Source organism: Sciurus carolinensis, chromosome X (genome assembly GCF_902686445.1).
Source record: "Sciurus carolinensis chromosome X, mSciCar1.2, whole genome shotgun sequence".
NCBI classification, from domain to species: Eukaryota; Metazoa; Chordata; class Mammalia; order Rodentia; family Sciuridae; genus Sciurus; species Sciurus carolinensis.
In genome coordinates, this window is record NC_062232.1 from 89682639 (window position 1) to 89700366 (window position 17728).

At 41.4% G+C, this 17728-nt stretch overlaps 1 protein-coding gene across 1 annotated transcript in view; it reads right to left on the reverse strand.

Annotated features, from left to right (window-relative positions):
- Col4a6 (collagen type IV alpha 6 chain) overlaps window positions 1-17728 on the reverse strand; it is a 298224-nt gene that overhangs the window by 30910 nt on the left and 249586 nt on the right. The window contains exons 14-23 of the mRNA XM_047536018.1: window positions 12269-12328; window positions 11187-11231; window positions 10663-10716; window positions 9821-9890; window positions 8522-8629; window positions 7451-7591; window positions 6321-6425; window positions 4281-4441; window positions 3641-3820; window positions 2917-3100 (exon numbers count right to left, since the gene is read on the reverse strand). Of these exons, the coding sequence (XP_047391974.1) occupies window positions 2917-3100; window positions 3641-3820; window positions 4281-4441; window positions 6321-6425; window positions 7451-7591; window positions 8522-8629; window positions 9821-9890; window positions 10663-10716; window positions 11187-11231; window positions 12269-12328 (1108 nt within the window). The remainder of the gene's footprint in view (window positions 1-2916; window positions 3101-3640; window positions 3821-4280; window positions 4442-6320; window positions 6426-7450; window positions 7592-8521; window positions 8630-9820; window positions 9891-10662; window positions 10717-11186; window positions 11232-12268; window positions 12329-17728) is intronic.

Genomic DNA, 17728 nt, shown 5'->3' on the forward strand with positions numbered 1-17728 from the left:
CACCCTCACAGGATCAAGCACACAGTAGCCGCTTCAGTAATAATCAGGGTGATGGATTACTATGAGCATCTGGAGCCAGAGTCTCTTTGGAAACAGCCAGTTGTCAGCTTGCCCAGGGTTTGTAATAATTCACACTACTAGGCTGAAAGGCTTCGGATGACTACATTCTCTTTCTTGGCAATCCAGCTGTCTTAGCCCAGGCTATCACTGGCAGGGATGGGTACATTTAGGAATGGCATTTTAATATTTTTGTGGCAACAGAAAAGGCTGTAAGCAAATGCCTGAAGCCCACAGATTACTTGTTTTTAAAATTATGAGAAAGAAACCCAGGTTTGAGGAATTATATTTGCTTACCACAGAAAGAATAAGAAAGCCAATGCTCTAAATGAAATAATTGTTTTGAAAGTCTTGATACTATGACAAGTACATTTTCTGTAAAAGGCATCTTCCAGGATAAAGTTGACTCTAGCCCTATACTCTTGAGAACTTTCTGTGTCCAGGAACTAGTGAAGCTTGGGATAAAAATGATCTCATGGGTTTCCTCCTGTTGAGTCAGCCTGTTTTCAAACAATTGCAGTGTTGCTATTACCCAGAAGACTTGAGGGTGAATAAAATTTTTGAGATACTGGGACTGAACTCAGGACCTTGAATATGCTAAGCAAGTGCTCTATGACTGAGCTACATCCCCAATCCCAAGGGTGAATAAGTTTATGGGCACCATGTTATTATAACTCAATTTGTAACCTAGTTGCCTGGAAAATAGGTTGACCTAGAGTTAAGACCCATGATTGGCAGAATAAAATCACCATTAACATTGTTTTTGGAGACGGAGCTGGAAGAAAAGCCATAGCTGATATCAGGTCTTCCAAAAAGCAGAATGGTATTGTTTGATAACATTCTTCATAGTCTTCATTGGAATTTGTGAAATGAACTACTGACTTAGATTTAAGAATCATGAATGATCAAGTTTTAATCATCATGCTTATTGCATCAATTCACAAAAATGGATTTTAAAATAAAAAAGTTGTTACAGGACCTGATAATTTGTCCTTTAAAAAAAATCTTCAAGATGAAATGATGGAAAGAAGAGAAATTGGTCTAAGAAATAGCCCCTTGGTGGTTGGGAATACCATTTATTCTCCAACTAAATATTTGTCTCCTATGGAACATTGCACTATCCTAGGCAGGTAGAGACAAGCTCAGAAATATTATTCACCCTCCTACTTTCCAGAGACTTACAATGTAGCTGGAAAAAGTAAAAACATTAAGGGAAAGAAATACACAATTTAGTAGCAATGGCGTACAGTAGAAGTCAAGGGAAAGCTTAATAAGAAGTAGAGCTTATGTTGAACAATGAAAGATGGATATGATATGACTACATAGAGAAAAGAGGACAGGCATTCTAGAAAAAGGAAGCATAAGCAAAATATTTGAGCTGGGAATGGATATGTTTGGTTTGAGTACAGTGAATTTTTTTTTTTTTTTACTATGAAGAGAGTGAGATAAGGTTGAAAATGTTGGTTGTGTCCATGTTTGGAGACTTATGGGTATTCCAGGCTGAGGAGTTTGGAAATTATTCTCTACTCAGTAGGGACCATTCATAGCTTTGGATTAGGACAGTAACTTGATGACATTGGCACTTCACAAGTATTAAATTGGCAACAATGTTCATAGTATAATTGAATGGGCAGTCTGGAGGTAGGAGATGAGAAACTACTTAGGAAGTTATCATTCACTCACTTACTTATCCACTCATCCATTCATTCATCAATCCAACATCCAACCAACCAACCATCCATTTATTCCAAATAGTATAGAAATATTTGATAAGCTAGGCACAAGATAGTAAGAATTTAGTAGCAACAACAGGAAGGGAGAATATAAGAAGCATTTCAAAGGAAGAAAAAAAGACAACCTCAATTTTTCAAACTTCTGATGACTGTGAGTGTGAAAACGAATGAAACTTGAGAATATTATGCTGAATGAAATAAGCCAAACTCAGAAGGTCAGGGGCCATGTGTTTTCTCTCATATGTGGAAGCTAGAGAGGATAAAGGAAAAGAAAGGATGCGGGGGGGGCATCACATGAAAATTGAAGATAAATCAGTAGAGGAAAGGGGTAGAAGGAGGGGAGAGAGGAGGGAAATGCTGGGGAGTGATATTGGCCAAATTATATTTTTATATTGTGTGTATGTATGAATGTATAACAACGAATCCCACCAATATATACAACATAATGCACCAATAAAAATGTGGAGGAAAAAAGGGTAAAAAATAAAAGTATGATGCCACTAAGGGAAAGAGACAATTTCTGGACTACAGAGAATAAATTAGGATGAAGAGTTGTCCTGGGTGTATGAAAGAAGATGTTAATAGCTCAGGACCTTCATAATATATAAGCAGGAATGTCACTATTATATATCCTGAAATCCAAGTAGGAAAAGAAATTATAAAAAGAAGTTAATGTATTAAGTAATGTAGTATAGTCTCTGCACAATCCAAGATTCCATCAATTGAAGAAAGGATCTTCCCTGCTGATAAAATTACATAAAATTGAGAGGACACCTTGTCTAATCTCCCACTCATTACTTTGATGACATTTGCAGTAAATGGTCATCCAGCTTCTCCTTGAACTTTTCCTGGGATTATGAGCTCATAACCTCCATAGGCAGCTCTGTGACATTTTCAGACTGCTCTGTTCCTCACTAAGGAGAGCTGAAATCCATATTATTCTGCCTTCTAAGCTTATCACAATACAATCATAATCCTTTTCTCACTTAAAAACACTTAAGAGGATTAAAAGTAGTGATTTTTGTCAACCTAGTCTCTTCTTATGACATATTTCATGAACCTGAGTCATAGTTACTCTATGGGGGTTGAATTTTCAAGTCCAAAGCCATCTGATTCCATGACTCACCTGGAGGTCCATGGAGACCTTTTTGCCCTGGTAATCCATCTATTCCTTTATCTCCAGGAAGCCCACGGGGTCCAGGAAGTCCTGGTAGCCCAATTCCTGGAGGGCCAGTTGGACCAGGATGACCTTTTTCACCAGGAAGTCCTGGGAACCCCTTTTCACCTGGGAAGCCCTGTCCACCATCACCCTAGACAACACAAAAAAGAATGAAAGTCTCAGAGACTTTCCTGGAGAATCCTCTGACCATAGGAAAAAGTTAACCAATGTGACCAATAATTTGCATTTTGCTAAAATTCTCCATGACTGTAGTTTATTCATCAGTCTTCTCTGAGTTTAGTTAGTGGGAATGGTCTTTCAATTCTGTGTGATCTGATACTTCAAAAGGTTCTCTCTTGCAGGCAGAGGGCAGGAAATGTGTATTGTAACAACCCTTGAGATGAAAGAAAGCAGCTGGATTACTTGAAGGAGAAAGCTACTGAGAAGCCAAAACATTTTCAAATGATTTGGTCAATTGTTACTAACATTTACCAAAGGAGACAATGATTATTCTGAGAAAAAGATTCCCATTTTATAGGAAGAAAAGCACAGAGCCAAAAATGTCAGTGCAGGACCAGGATGAGATACTCCAGACTCAATTCTGCTGTTTCCTGGTCCAGGAGTCATTAGATCACCCCTAAGTCAGGTTTGAGAATTTAAAGAGTTAATCACCCAGGAATGATCAACTTACCCGAAGGCCTGGCAGACCTGGTAAACCTGGTACTCCATCCTTGCCTGGGGCTCCTGTTAGACCAGGGAACCCCTGGGGGCCAGGATCACCCTTCTCCCCTGGCATGCCAGATCCAGTACTGAGAGTTGGTTCACCCTTCTTTCCTTTGGGGCCTACAAGACCTGGAGGCCCAAATAATCCCTGACAACAGACAAAAGGGAATAATTAGGAGATGTAGACTTCATAGAATTCTGGCGCATATGACCTAAGGCGTCCTTGGGTACATTTTGGCACTGCTCTTGGCACTTGATTGCATTGACATCTTGAATAATAACTGCCCCTATTTTCTGTGTTCTTTCTAAATTTTGAAATCTCTGAGAATTGAAATTTCATCTTAATTCCTGTTTTATCTTCAGGGCTCAGCGTGGTGCTAGACCAATGCAAATAATTTTGAGGGAGGAAGGGAAAGGAAGGAGGGAAGGTTAAAGCAGAATGAGACTCTGGACACCATCTAGTCAGACTTCTTCATGTTATAGATCAAAACCCCAAAGCTTTGCTTTATCTTCTTCTTTTATGTGCTTTAGGAAAGTGATTGTTGAGGAGTGAGGGACACTTGAAAGCTCCCATTGCTCCCTCAGGGTCAAACTTTGGCAAGACTTACTGGAGCCCCTGCTGGGCCCTGTGTGCCCCCTGAGCCTGGATCTCCTCTGGTTCCTTTAAGGCCTGGAAGGCCCATGAGACCTTGTGGCCCAGGTAGACCTGGTTCTCCGGGTGGGCCAGTGTTGGGGACACCACCATCACAAGCACAAAATCCCGAGTCCCCTGGAAGGAAAACAGACAATGTCAAATAAAGTGGCCTTCTATTCAAGAAGAAAGATCTGATATTGGTTATTTGTGACTTGAACAACTTGCCTTGGAGAGTATCAAGAGACCTGCAGAGAACAGACTCAAATGAACTAGGTTTACTCTCCCTCAGAGTACATCTATGCTAGTAATTCAAATTCCACTGGTCTGGGATGATGTCAGTCATCCATTGAGCACAATGTGCAATCAGTGTTGAGAACCACTGACTTATACTTAACCAATTGAGAGTCTGGAATCCAAGCCACTCAACAATTCTTTTCATCAGAATTTCTTTTTCCCAGACTTTTGTACATATATGCACATAAGACAAATGGCCAAATAGACTGATTTCAGCAAAGCACTCCTACTGAGGAATCAAGGAGTCACTAAGGCAAAGTCAAATCTACTACACTTTTTCTGTGCTTAGAGTCTGGAGAATGAGAATTAGCAACAACATAGGTGAATCTGAGTTTCCCTAGTATTCTGAAGGACAACTTTTTACTTACAGAAAAATGATAAACCCTGAAACTGAGAAAACTATGTGTTCTTCAGATTAAGATAGGTTGAGTTTAAATGCTTTGAAATTGAAAACATTTTTTTTTATTTTGGCATTTTGGGTTAGGGTTGCTCAACCCATAAGGTCTGTGCAAATATTCCAAAATTCAAATAATATGAAATCTGAAACACTTCTGGTCTGAAACATTTTAAATAAGGAATACTCCATCCGTATTTCTCAAGTATGATCCATGGACCTCTCACATGAGTCACCTGTTTATAAGGCAGTTTTCCGGGCTCTGTTCAAGTATGAATCAATCAATCTTACAAGGCAAGTCCCAAGACTATAATTTTTAATAATTTGCCCTAGGTTGTTCTGTGGTCAATGATGCTTGACAATCACTATCACTTTTCTAGACTTAGAGAAAATCTTTTGGCCTCATGGAAATTTAGAAGGGGTAGCATTAGAGTTGTCCCTCTTTAATGAGTGAGAATGGTATTGAGAAATACACCAGCTGTGCAGAGTCAGGGAAGGGCCAGAATTAACATCCTAAGTTCAGACTTGCAATTTAGTGACCTTTGCACTCTCATAGTCTTCCTTGAGTCTGAATAATAGAGATCAATATTTCTGAAATTTCTGAACTAGGTCAAGACCTGAGAGTCTGAAACAGGTCACCGCTCCTATACTTAGGCAGTGACATTTTATGATAGGGAAGTGAAAAAGGAGAGGAGAGCTGTTAATTCCTGTAAAGAAGAGGGAAGTCTCAGATATCTGAAGTCCCTAGGCCATCCCTAAACCTCTGCCACCCAAGCCTGCATTGCAAGCATAATGAATTGATTTATTTAAGCATCTTTCCCTTAGAGGAAGGAGAAAGGAAATGACCCAAAGGCAGAAAGAAGATGGAGAGAAGCAGTGTGGTGGAAGGCTAGGCTTATTGATCAGCTCTTCAGCATCAGTGGGGACTTGGGTTGTTTTCCTGGAGTCAGTCAGCTTATTCAGTCTCAGGTCTTGACCAGTTCAGAGCTCTTTGCTTCAGGTTGAAGGTGATGATAAGTGGCTTCCAGTCTTGCTCTTGCAAACTGGGAGGCATTGGGTTGGTTAATACCCTGACAACTAGCAATAGCTTCAGCAGGTGGAAGGAGTAGGAAGAGTAGCCCACACCACTTTGTTCTATGTGACTTCAATTGCCAGCCTTGATCTTAGAGCCCTAATTATAGCACTTCCAATAATCCTTTGATCAAAGCCCCTCTCAAGAATCAAGATTGCTTCCATTAACATTCCTAAGGCTGTTGACTTACTTATTCCCCATAAAGCCTTTCTAAGAAGTTTGGGGGACAAAGAAGCTCAAGGGGACAAAATCACCTTTTACTCCTTTGAAACCTGGGTTTCCTTTTGGACCTCGTTCTCCTTGGAGACCAGGGAGCCCCGGCTCTATGCCATGTAAGGTTCCAGTCTTAAAAGGTGAACCTGAAGAAAAAAGAGACATGAAAGATCGGCAGCTTATAGAACTCACCTGACTTGGCACAGCAACCTTCTCACCAAGGCCTGGGTCCTTGAGGCTCAACACCCAGAGTAGAGACAAATATATCTAAGATGAGGACCTCCAAGTCTGAGGTAAAGAGCTAACAAATCCCATTGGCTCAATTCACTTCACTAATACTTAACCGAATGTTTACCATGTTCCAGGCATTGGGCATTCAGGGATGAACAAGATGGCTTCAGTAACTCAGCAGTCTCAATATGTAACCCAGAAAGCCCCCTTGGGACAAAAGAGGAATTAGCTGTAGGCTGCAGTGGTCAAGAACTCTTCAGGTACAAAGAAACGTGCTGGGGAACATTTCTAGTCTTTCTCTCAGAATCTGGAATCCCATATTCAGGTATAATATCTAAGAAGAATAGACTCCTGTGCAGGCTTTTATTTATTTATTTATTCATTTGTTCATTCATTTGGTGCTGGGGATGGAACCCCAGGCCTCATGCCTGCCAGGCAAATATGTACTCTACCACCAAGCTACACTCTCATCCCTACCTGAATAGGCTTTTTAGTAGCCACCTTAAGAATCTGGGCACAGTTTCTCCTCTCTGAGTCTTTCAGCCCATTCCTCTGGAGCCCTGAATCACTGAATCAGGGGAAGCTCAAAAGAGCCAGTGATTCTTCTCCAAGAGCTGAGAAGCCTGAGGGCTGAGGGCTGAGAACAGTGAAGGATGGAAAGGGAATCTACAGAAGTTGAAAGGCATTTGGTGTTTTTGATCATCAAGATGGCCCTAGCTTGCTTGTTCCCTGATGAAGAACATTGTGGTGTAGATGATACCAGTAGAGGCAGGGAGGACTCAGACAGGACGGAGCCTTCATTGCCGCCCCTGTGTAGTTATCATGTGTCCTGCCTTAGCTGGTTCACCTGTGAGATGCTTCCTCAAAACTCATGACTGTTCTGTAGTCTGGATCACACCCAATCCAGTCTCAAGACCACCAAAAGAAATGAACAACTTACCAGGTGGGCCTGGTGGGCCTGGTAGGCCTGGCAAACCAGTTCTTCCAGGAAGGCCAGTTGTCCCAACAGTGGTGGGGCCTGGGTTTCCTTGGTCTCCTTTCAGGCCTGGAAATCCCTGAGGTCCTAGGGCACCTGGCACACCTGGAAGAATAAGCCCACAAAAAAATGCTCATCACCCTACTTTCCAGGGTTCTTCTGATCAGTGGCAGATGTGGGAAACAATTCAAGGAAAGAAACGGGGAAATCATTTGCCCTTCTCTTGCATCGAGTTGAAAAGGTTCTAGAGGATGAATGAATCTAGCCTTTTGGGAAACTGAAAACCAAAGGAGAGTAGAAACATGGCTGGGAGCAGATTTTTAGTGGCAAACTCCAGTGGAAAACTGAGTCTTTAGCCTGTGACTTCTCTAGTTATTTCCATCTTGAGGCTGGGGTCAACTGTACTTTCTCCACATAGCTGCTTTAAAAGCGCAGGTATCCTTACAGAGGCCCATCCCCATGGAAATTGGGAACTGGTGACTTAAAAAGTAATGTCTGAGGTTTTATATCTGGGACAGCTCTCCCCTCCCAGACTCTAGCATGTTCTTTCTCTTCTGCCATTATAGAATGACATATGAGTATGCTCCTTGGGTGACTGGTGCAAGGGTAGCACGCACAGGATCCAGGGACCAGTTAGTGCTTGAGGTAAGCCAAAGTCAGGGTTGGGGTACAAATTTGCCTTTGGGCTTTTGTTAGACACTCTTGGCAAGCATCAGCCAGAGTGATGCTTCCACAGAAGAGTGATAGGGTTCCAGCTGCCAGAGGTAGGCCTCTGATTACAGCAAAACCTCATTGATAGTCTGGGATTGTCTGTCCATATGGTACATCATTTAATCAAAGGAAATCTTCGCACCAAGGTTCTACTCCCACATACACTAGCTTTGGGGTGGCAGTGGGAGAACCTACTGACTGTAATGTACCTTACCTTTGACTTTGGCTATATGTGTGCCCAGACCCAGAGGTATTAGAAAAGGATGTTAGGAACCAAAGTGAACAGAGGATTGATCTGTGCAAAGGATGGGTTAGTTTTTTCACCTCGTAAGGCTGGGAGACCAGGGAGGCCAGGAGGGCCACGCTGGCCCTGGATACCTTCATCTCCTTTAAGACCTGGGTGGCCTGGTACACCAGGGTCTCCAGGATAACCTAGCATTGCAACAAAAAATAAAAGAGTAAGCAAGCACAGTAGAGGCCCACAAATGTCACAAAATACCCAAGGAAACATGTAGGGAGCTGTCATGGGGCTAGAATTCATTATCTTGTCCTTTCTGGGTTTCCCAGATGCTAATGGCCTCACATGACAATAGGCCTACTGAAGCCTATGTTCCACTAGGGTTCAGAACTGGTTTGACTAGCACTTTCCTTCCATGAAGAGATCTGGAAAGTACTAGAAGGGTTCTTCCATGGCTAATTTCCTGTAATGCCTCAAATGTCCACCATTAAGATGAAGTCCACTATTTGTGTTATATACATAGGGTTCCTGGGACCAAAAAGCCACTGTAAACTATTAATATCAGACAGGGCATGGAACTGAGAGAATGAGAAGAAAGGAGTATGTTTGGAGACCCAGGTGGACGAGGCACTATAGTAGAAACCTTTGAGGGAGCAAGATATAGCTGGAACCACTAGGCATCTGGATCTTTGAAAAAGGCAAAGGGAAGAGTTGAACACACAGTAAATAGGAAAAGGAGAAATGAAGACAAACTTTCACATGAGGGTTCTCCATAACTTGCTCCCCTAACCATGACATTGGCAAGCACAAGCATGCATGGAATCATTTATATGAGACCCTGAGTGTTCCCTAGTGTTGGGCTAAAACCAGTTCACATGGAGGAGGATATCAATCCTTCCCTAAGCATTAATAGGAGAAACATTTTCATGAAGTTCATGCCCAGGCAGTCCCAAATTCTATTTTTTTTTTGTACTGGGGATTAAACCCAGGGGAATTTTACCACTGAGCTACATCTTAATGCTCTATATTTTTAATTTTGAGAAGGGTCTCACTAAGTTGTTTAGGGCCTCGCTAATTGCTGAGGTTGGCCTTGAACTTGGAATCCTCCTGCCTCAGCCTCCCAAGATGCTGGGATTATAGGCATGTGCCACTACACCTGGAAAAATTCTGCTCTTGATGGACCCAACACAAAAGTGGGAGGCTGTGTTGACTTCTCTGCCAGAGAGACTGGAATCAGTTTCATTTCCCAAGTTGAGGACCTACAAGGGGCCCTTGGTAGTGTCAGTAATTCAGTGACTGACAAAATATCCTATTATTAATTATGGGGGATGTAGAATTTAGTGTCCTATCTTTTCTTCTCCAGTCAAATCAATGAAGAGTTGCACCTGAGATCACAGCACCACCTGCATCGATGAAAATGTCTGGGCCTGGCAGGCCAATGCCACCCTTTTCACCCTGCAAAGATTAAATATGTTAAACACAAATAGTTCTCTGACCTCATCACACAAGATCTATGTGTCCTTATAGCCAATACCTAGGAAAATGAAATGTTCCTCCTTCTCAGACCCTTGATTTTCAGGGCCAGCTAGTCCAGAGTTAATTTCAAAGTCCAATAAATTTAAGTCAAAGGTGACACAAGGCAAGCCAGAGGCCTGACACTCGATTGCAAACCTGTCAAGGACAAGGAATCCCAATTTTATTTCACAACATTACTTAAGGTCATTCTGCTTCTGGGCCTGGGAAATACAGCACATACATAGACAACATGGACATACCTAAGATGTGCTAAGGAGGGAGTAGAATTTAAAAATGTTTTCTACTCTCAGCAGGTTTGGGACTGTAATACTGTCACTAGTTTTTTAGTGGATGATGTCACGTAGAGGTAGTCAAAGGAGTCCTAACTATCCCCAAAAAGGAACTCCAGAACCATAAGATACAGTGGAACACCCAGGGTAGGTGGTAGGTAAATGTCTGCCCCAGGTGCAGGCAACAAGGGATACAAGTCTGTAGAGAATTTTAAAACTATAATAAAACCTAAAATTTGGTAGTTTCTGAGGAATGCTCATCAGCTTGGTGTGCTCAAAGCAGGTTGCATTCATTTTTGGATGAAAAAATGCTATCTAAAACATCAATATTAAAAATACTTAATTTCATATGTAGGCATTTATAGTACTTCTTCACCTTTCCACCACCCGAACCCTACATTTTCACTTCCCAACAACATTACCTTAATTCCTGGAAATCCATTCAGTCCAGGAAAACCTGGGGGCCCCTTCATGCCCTGTGGCAGAAACAGAGTTTCACTAAGTTCAAAGAATAAGTGGATAAGAGGACTAGTCTTTGAATTAAGCCAGGGCAAACTGCACAGGAATTTTGGCTGGCATTCGGGGTATCTATGACTTCTACCTGACTCAGGAAGAAGAGAAGGCAATATGGCACTAGGCAGTCAACTTGCATATTAGGAAGTACAAAGGTCACAAGGCTATGGATACAAGCAGGTTAGTCATGCTAGTCCCGAGAACATGCCAAAGATGTATTACCATAATGGCATGGCAAGGCACCAAATTGACATTGGATACCCATCCATGCTTTTAGGTGAAAACAAAAGAGATTAACTAAGATATATTGTTAAGGGTGGGTGGACAGTTTGCATTCTAAGCAATGTCTCCATTTGGACATGTTAAGTAAAGCAAGGGGGCCTTTTGGTTAGAGTTTTGTACACCAAGGCATTACAGATATTAACCAAAATACCTGTGTCCCTGGAGGGCCTGGGACTCCTTCTAAACCAATGGGGCCCTGTAAAGAGAATAGCCACACCTTAGAAAGATTCTTGGCTCACACTGGAAAAGGCTGCTAGACTTACTTAATAAAGCTCTCCAACTGAGTTCAGGATTTAGTGGCTCCTAAAATCAGGTAAGAGAATGTTCCTAGACCTGACTTAATGACTTCATTCTAAGCACTAATCCATCAGGCTGAATAGTCACATGGAGAATTTTTAAGAGCTAAATAAATGGAAACATTTTAAATAGTAGGTGGAATTTGGTAGAAGGACTGGGTGGTATTATGCTTAGTCTGCATTACTTCCAAGTCAGAGGATTTTAAAATAGATTATGGGACAGCCTCTTGTCTTCTACTCAAATACATTCTTTGTTGGTGATTATGTGTTTTCAAGACAACGGAGACAGAAAGGTAGAGAAAGAATTGGCAGGGTAATGAATGAATGTTGTGAAATACTCAAAAGAACTCCTAACTAACTGCATGGACAAACTTAAAACACAGTTCTTTACAATGTTACTAATTTAACTAGGGTTGGCCAACTGCTTATAGCTGAAAGATCTAAGTGCCTGAAGCTAGGATCAGATAGGCTGACAGTTATTTTTCCATTCCAAGTGACATTATATTGTCAACTATTGACTCCAAGCATCAGTACATTCTAGAATTTCCCAAGCTTATATCTATCCTATAAAGGTTTTACTTGTCCCTCTTTCTTCCATCCCTGTGCTAACCCCCCACCTACATCTATTGGAATACAATGGAATAAAAGAAAAACAACACTCACATTCTTCTATAGCTCAGAAGATAATTGTACACTAGGGCAAGGAGAGTAAATAGACTGAGAAGTCACCTAAAGTAGAGAGTTTATCATTTCTTATTCTAGGGAGACACTCAGTCAAAAGAGTAGGGTTAAGTAGAGAGGAGGAGTTTATCTGGGGACTGAGGAAGACAAACAAGAGAAGCTTATGTGGCTATCAAGTACATAGCATAAAGGACAAAACATTAAAGAAAATGGAGCAGGTGACTTGATAATGGAAAGCAACATTCCAGGTTCATACCCTAGGTCCTGGCAAACCAGGAATTCCCTTTTCTCCCTTTTCTCCAATAGATCCAAGTTCCTAGAGGAAAAAAGAAACCACGGGTTATGACATTCTTCTTCTCTTAGGTCTCCAAGCTCCATCCAAAGGACGGAGGTAATTTCAAACCAGCTCCACTGTTCCATTAAGGAGGCTAATCATTATACTGAGTCCCTTGTCAATGCCTGAAAAGCACATAGGGCCTGAACATAATTTTGACTATTTCTTCAACATTCCTTTTTGGTTCTAGAAGTAAAGTCTTTCCCCTAAAACACTATTACAAGTATTTATAACACCATGAGCTAACAGCACAGGAATAATAAAATACCTAATCTGGTTGATTTTAGAGACCAGGAAACTAACATCTGAAAGGGTTAAGAATCAATGAGAAAGTTAGGTCTTCTGACTTTCACTTCTGGGTCCTTTCTGTGAGAATCAGCTCTTTTCTATCCTCTAGGAAATTGACTCTTTGACCCACAGAGGACTGTGAAAATCCTTGGGGGTCAGCAGGTTGAAATTAGAGGAAAGAATTTTCCCCTTTGGAGGCATATGACTGCAACATCCTTTCCTGTAGGAAAGAGTGTTTGTAACCAGACATGGTCCATAACTCTGCAGCTCCATACTGGGAGTGTAGGGTTCTTTCCACGACCTAGGAGTGTTGCAAATGCAACTATTAAGATGGACTCCAGTCCTCTTTGCCCTGCTCACAGGAGGTGAGGACTTGTACTATGGGTATGAACTGGGGATTCTCTAGGAACAAGCAAGGACTCCAAGAAGCAGACTGAAGGTGAGAGAGCTTCCTTCCCTCTGGGTATCAGGAAAAACGTCTGTTCCCCCAAGATATAGAAGTGTTCATTACTAAACTGAATAAAGTCTTTAATGGAAAACTTAACTTGGGTCATTTTGTTATCATTGTTTGAAATTGTATATTTTGGAGCATAGACTTTGGCAAACAGCATTTGAGAGTTAAAGAAGCAGTGAAACTTTCTCACGTGGAAACTTGTGAAAAGATGTTGTAGTGGCACATCTATTGTCCACTTGATGTGACCTGGCTCAGTTGGTGTGAGGGCACGAATCCAATTCCATTTGTAGCTTTTTCTTCCTCTTACATACTCAGTGCATTCCCATGGGTATTGAAGGCTGGCTGAATACCCCCATGGCTTTCTAGGTCTAAGGATTTTTTTTAAATGTGGGTTGTCTGTTGTTGTTGTTGGTTTTTATTACTGTGGGGAGGGTATGTGGCTGTGAAGGGTCCAATTAAAAGCAGGTTTTGCTTCCTTCTTGCCTTTTCTGTTTCCTATAGCTACACAGCTCAGTCCTTATGCTGAATAGATTTTCTAATTCTAAAGGACTGAGGGGCCGACTGAATACAAACTTGTTTGAAGGGTTTGAAATGTTTTTCTACATTTCAGATTGGAAACCACTGCATGCTGCCACCTGGTGGAATGTGTCTATGGGTCTCTGAGTTTGAACACTTCAAGCAGTTTTCCCTGACCTGTCCATGAAAGGTGTGATAGCCAGTGCTGCCCCAAAATCTTAAAGCACTAAGATTGGTTATGTATGAAAGTTTTATAAGCAGAAGGCCTCTTTCACACTTTCTTATGTTTCCCTCCAAAGCATAGTTACTGCTGCCTGAACACATACAAGGTAGTCCGGTAAATGATTGCTGAATTGAAGGCTTGGTTAATGAATAAACTTGTTTTAAATTGGTTTAAAAAGTTGTTGAATTGAATGGAATAATGGCCAAGAGAGTAAAACTGTGGCAAGGGGTGAAGAAAAGAATGTCCAGAACTGTCTCATGCCCCCCACTTATCTTGCCCACATTTATAAATGTAAGGAGACTTTGTACTCCTTTAAAAAGCAGAGAAAGCCTCAGGATTCTTGCTTTCTCAAAGACAGACTGAGAGCTTGTGCTACAGTGTGAACAAAAATAAATACATGAAAAATGGAAGAAGGAAAAATAACTTCGTGCATGTGGAATCAAGCCATTAAAAGATAAATGGTTTGGCAAGACACGGCTGTAGTCTCAGCTTGTCTCCCAGCACAGGGAGGCACTGCACAGGGACCCTGCTGAACAAGCTATTCTAGTAAGTTGTCCTGGGACCTGGTCCATCACAGCCAGCTCTTGTTGTAAGCAGTCCTGAAATGGCTGCTCCCACACTCCCACTCACCCATGACTTGGAAAGCCTCACTAGAGCACCAGCTTATCTCTTTCCTGGTCTCCTGGGCCCTGGGCTCCTGAGGCTTTTAAGTTCCAGAGAGACTGAAATGAAAGAGAAGCCCACCTACCCATTAGTTACCTCAGATCCACTCAATAGTCACTTCAGGATATGTCAGTTTCTTCTCTTCTGATTCCCCTCATCTCTTCCAGGTTGCTGGCCCTTTGACAGAGGGCACATGGCTATATGATTCTCTCTGACAACCTCCATATTAGGAACTGTGGCCTACAAGTATGAGTGTGCTGCTGGGAACAATAGGATAGAATATGCAAAGCTACAACTGAGCCAGGAAAATTGGGGATGTTTGGTCACTGGGGGCCAGTGGCAAGCAAAAGAGAAGGAGGTCTAAATCTGTCAGATTGGGTACCTTGTCTCCTGCAAAAATTTGGGCCCAGATGGAAAAGGAACAAATGGTTAAAGGGAACATTTTAGATTCCCTAGAGATTTCCATCCTCAGCAATGCCTTGTTTTTCATTGAGCATAGATAATTGAAAGTTGATGTGAGGACTTTGGAACTGAGAAGTGTGTTTCCCCCGAAAAGCCCTGAATACCCCAAATGCTACCACCTTTCTCCTCACAGCTTTTCTGCCAAGCACATAAGGTACTTATGAGTGCTCCCATTAAGCAGATAGAGATATTAGGAACTAAGCAGTTACATGATTTGGTCAGGGTAACAGTGAATCTGTGCTGAAGTGGGCTGAGAACTCTGGTTTCTGTTTCCACTCTATGAAAACATGCTGTTCTATGGAAAAGGAGGTATTTTCCAGCTTTGATGTCTTTGCAATTGGAGTTTCCATTTTTTCAGCCTTCACTGTGTTGTACTGAAAATACTGAACTTGAAACGGTGTTGCAATTTATTACTGCACATTGCGATCAGTCAGTTTCTTTTTATTTTATAGGACAAAAGGGACCAGATTGGAATTGCAGCAGAGGAAACCCTCTGAGGTCCAACTGAAGAAAAGGCGTGAGCATGAACGAGTGTATCCTATAGTACCAGAGCAGATCATAAAATTCTTTCTTAGAGACTTAGAGACCTGGAGCTGGAGAGATAGCTCCTCTTGGAGAGCGCTCGCCTAGCATGCGCGAGGACCACGGTTCTAATCCCCAGACCCGCAGAGACTTAGAGACCAAAATACCACGACCTCAGTGAGTAGAACAAACTGGACAGTAGGGGGCAGTATGGTATGGGGAAAAAGCCCCAAACTGGCTAGAATTCAACAAAGCTGAATGTCAATCTCAGATCTGCTAATAACTAGTTCTGCAACTCTGGACAAGACTCTTCATCTGTTCAGGCCATGGTTTCCTCATCAGTATGAGCGATAAGCCTGGATTTAACTTGCTTACCTCACAGGGTGCAAGGTGACCAGAATCCATATGAAATGCTCTACAAAAAAAGTTGCAAACCTTACTCCCCAAACCCCCTTGCAAAAAGCTCTCCAATAGAAATATAACATGAGCTGCTATGTTATTTTCAATTTTCTAGTAGCCACATTAAAATGTAAAATAGAGATCCATTTAACAATATTCATATTTACCCAAATATACAGTAAATATTATCATTTTCCATCAAAGTTAAAATTGTTACAGAGATATTTTATGTTATTTTTTCATACTAAATTTTTAAGATCTGATGTGTATTTTACAGGTACATTGTCTCATTTCAGATCAGTCATGTTTCTTTTTTTTCTTTTTTTTTTTTTTTTTGGTACCAGGAATTGAACTTGGAGGTGGTTAACCACTGAACCATATCCCTAGCCCTTTTTTGTATTTTATTTAGAGACAGGGTCTCGCTGAGTTGCTTAGGGCCTCACTAAGTTGCCGAGACTGGCTTTGAACTCATGATCCTCCTGCCTCAGCCTCCTGAGCTGCTGGGATTACAGGCATGTGCCACCATGCCCGGCTCAAATCAGTCATATTTCAAGAGCTCAATAACGATATGTGGCCACTGGTTATCTTATTGGACAGTACAACTTTGTATTTTGTAAAGAAACTTCACATACATTGTGAGTTGGGCCTCAGAAGAGTAAATATGACCACTGCCATATTACAAATCTACAAACAGGTTCAGCAACTTGCCAAAGTTCCAAAGCTGGAGCTGGATGCAAGGACTAGTTGTTTGTATCCAACACCAGGATTCTCCTGCTTTCTGATTCATTAGCTGCAGAGCTGATTAGAATCAAGGACACTGAACAAATGATTCTCTATGCTCATTTGTTTCTATGGAGTAATAGGAATCCTCATGGAAGCAACCTGTGTCCCTGGCAACCTGGCTCCCTTGGTTTTGCTTTCTGGCCATCCAGAGAGACCCAAAGTGTTTCAAAGTACTACAGGGAAGGACTGGAGCCATCTATCCCCATTGTGCTAGCAAGCAGGAGCAGGCCTTGCTATCTTTGATTCATCCATTTTCTTCCTGAGCTCTACCCCAAATCCACGAAAATCTTGTCAGTTTCTTCAAAACATATCGTATAATTTGAGATATATCAACCAAATGTAATGTATTGGTTTTATCTGTATTCTCATTCCAACAAGGTAACTGTAATTATATATGTAATAATCATGTTAGAATTTTTGTCTTATTTACTGATATCATTAATTAGTGATGATGATATTGTCACTATGTTTTAACACAGTTTTAGAAATACTATGGTATTTTTTATGAAATGATATGTGCTTCAGATTTGCCATGTATTGCTAATTGTTGAAGCCAGGTGATGGGTACACAGGGGGATCATTATGGCCTCTGCTTTCATGTATGTTTGAAATGTTCCATAATAAAAAAGTAACATGTTTACATTTTTAATTCATCCACTTCTTCCATTTCCATTGCTATCACCAGAGTCCAAGCCACCACCATCATCATTTGCCTGAACTTCTGCAATAGCCTGTGTTTACTGTTCTACACTCTCCCCTCTCTCTCCCATACAGTCAGAGTGATCTTTAAAAAAATGCAAGTCAGATCCTTCCAATGGCTTCCCATTAAACTTAAAAGCCACAATGAATCTGCAAAGATGGCCATGATCTTGCTCCTGGTTCTCTGTTTCTTGTCCTTTCTTACTTTGTCCTGCCAACTCATCTTGATGTTCCTCCACAGTGATGAACCTCAAGGTCTTGGTACTTATGGTTCTCTTGATCTGAAACTCTCTGATCTTTTCATGACTTGCTCTCTCCTAATATGCACGTCTGTGTCTACCTATCAGTTCCTCAGAGAGTCCCTTGTTGGGGA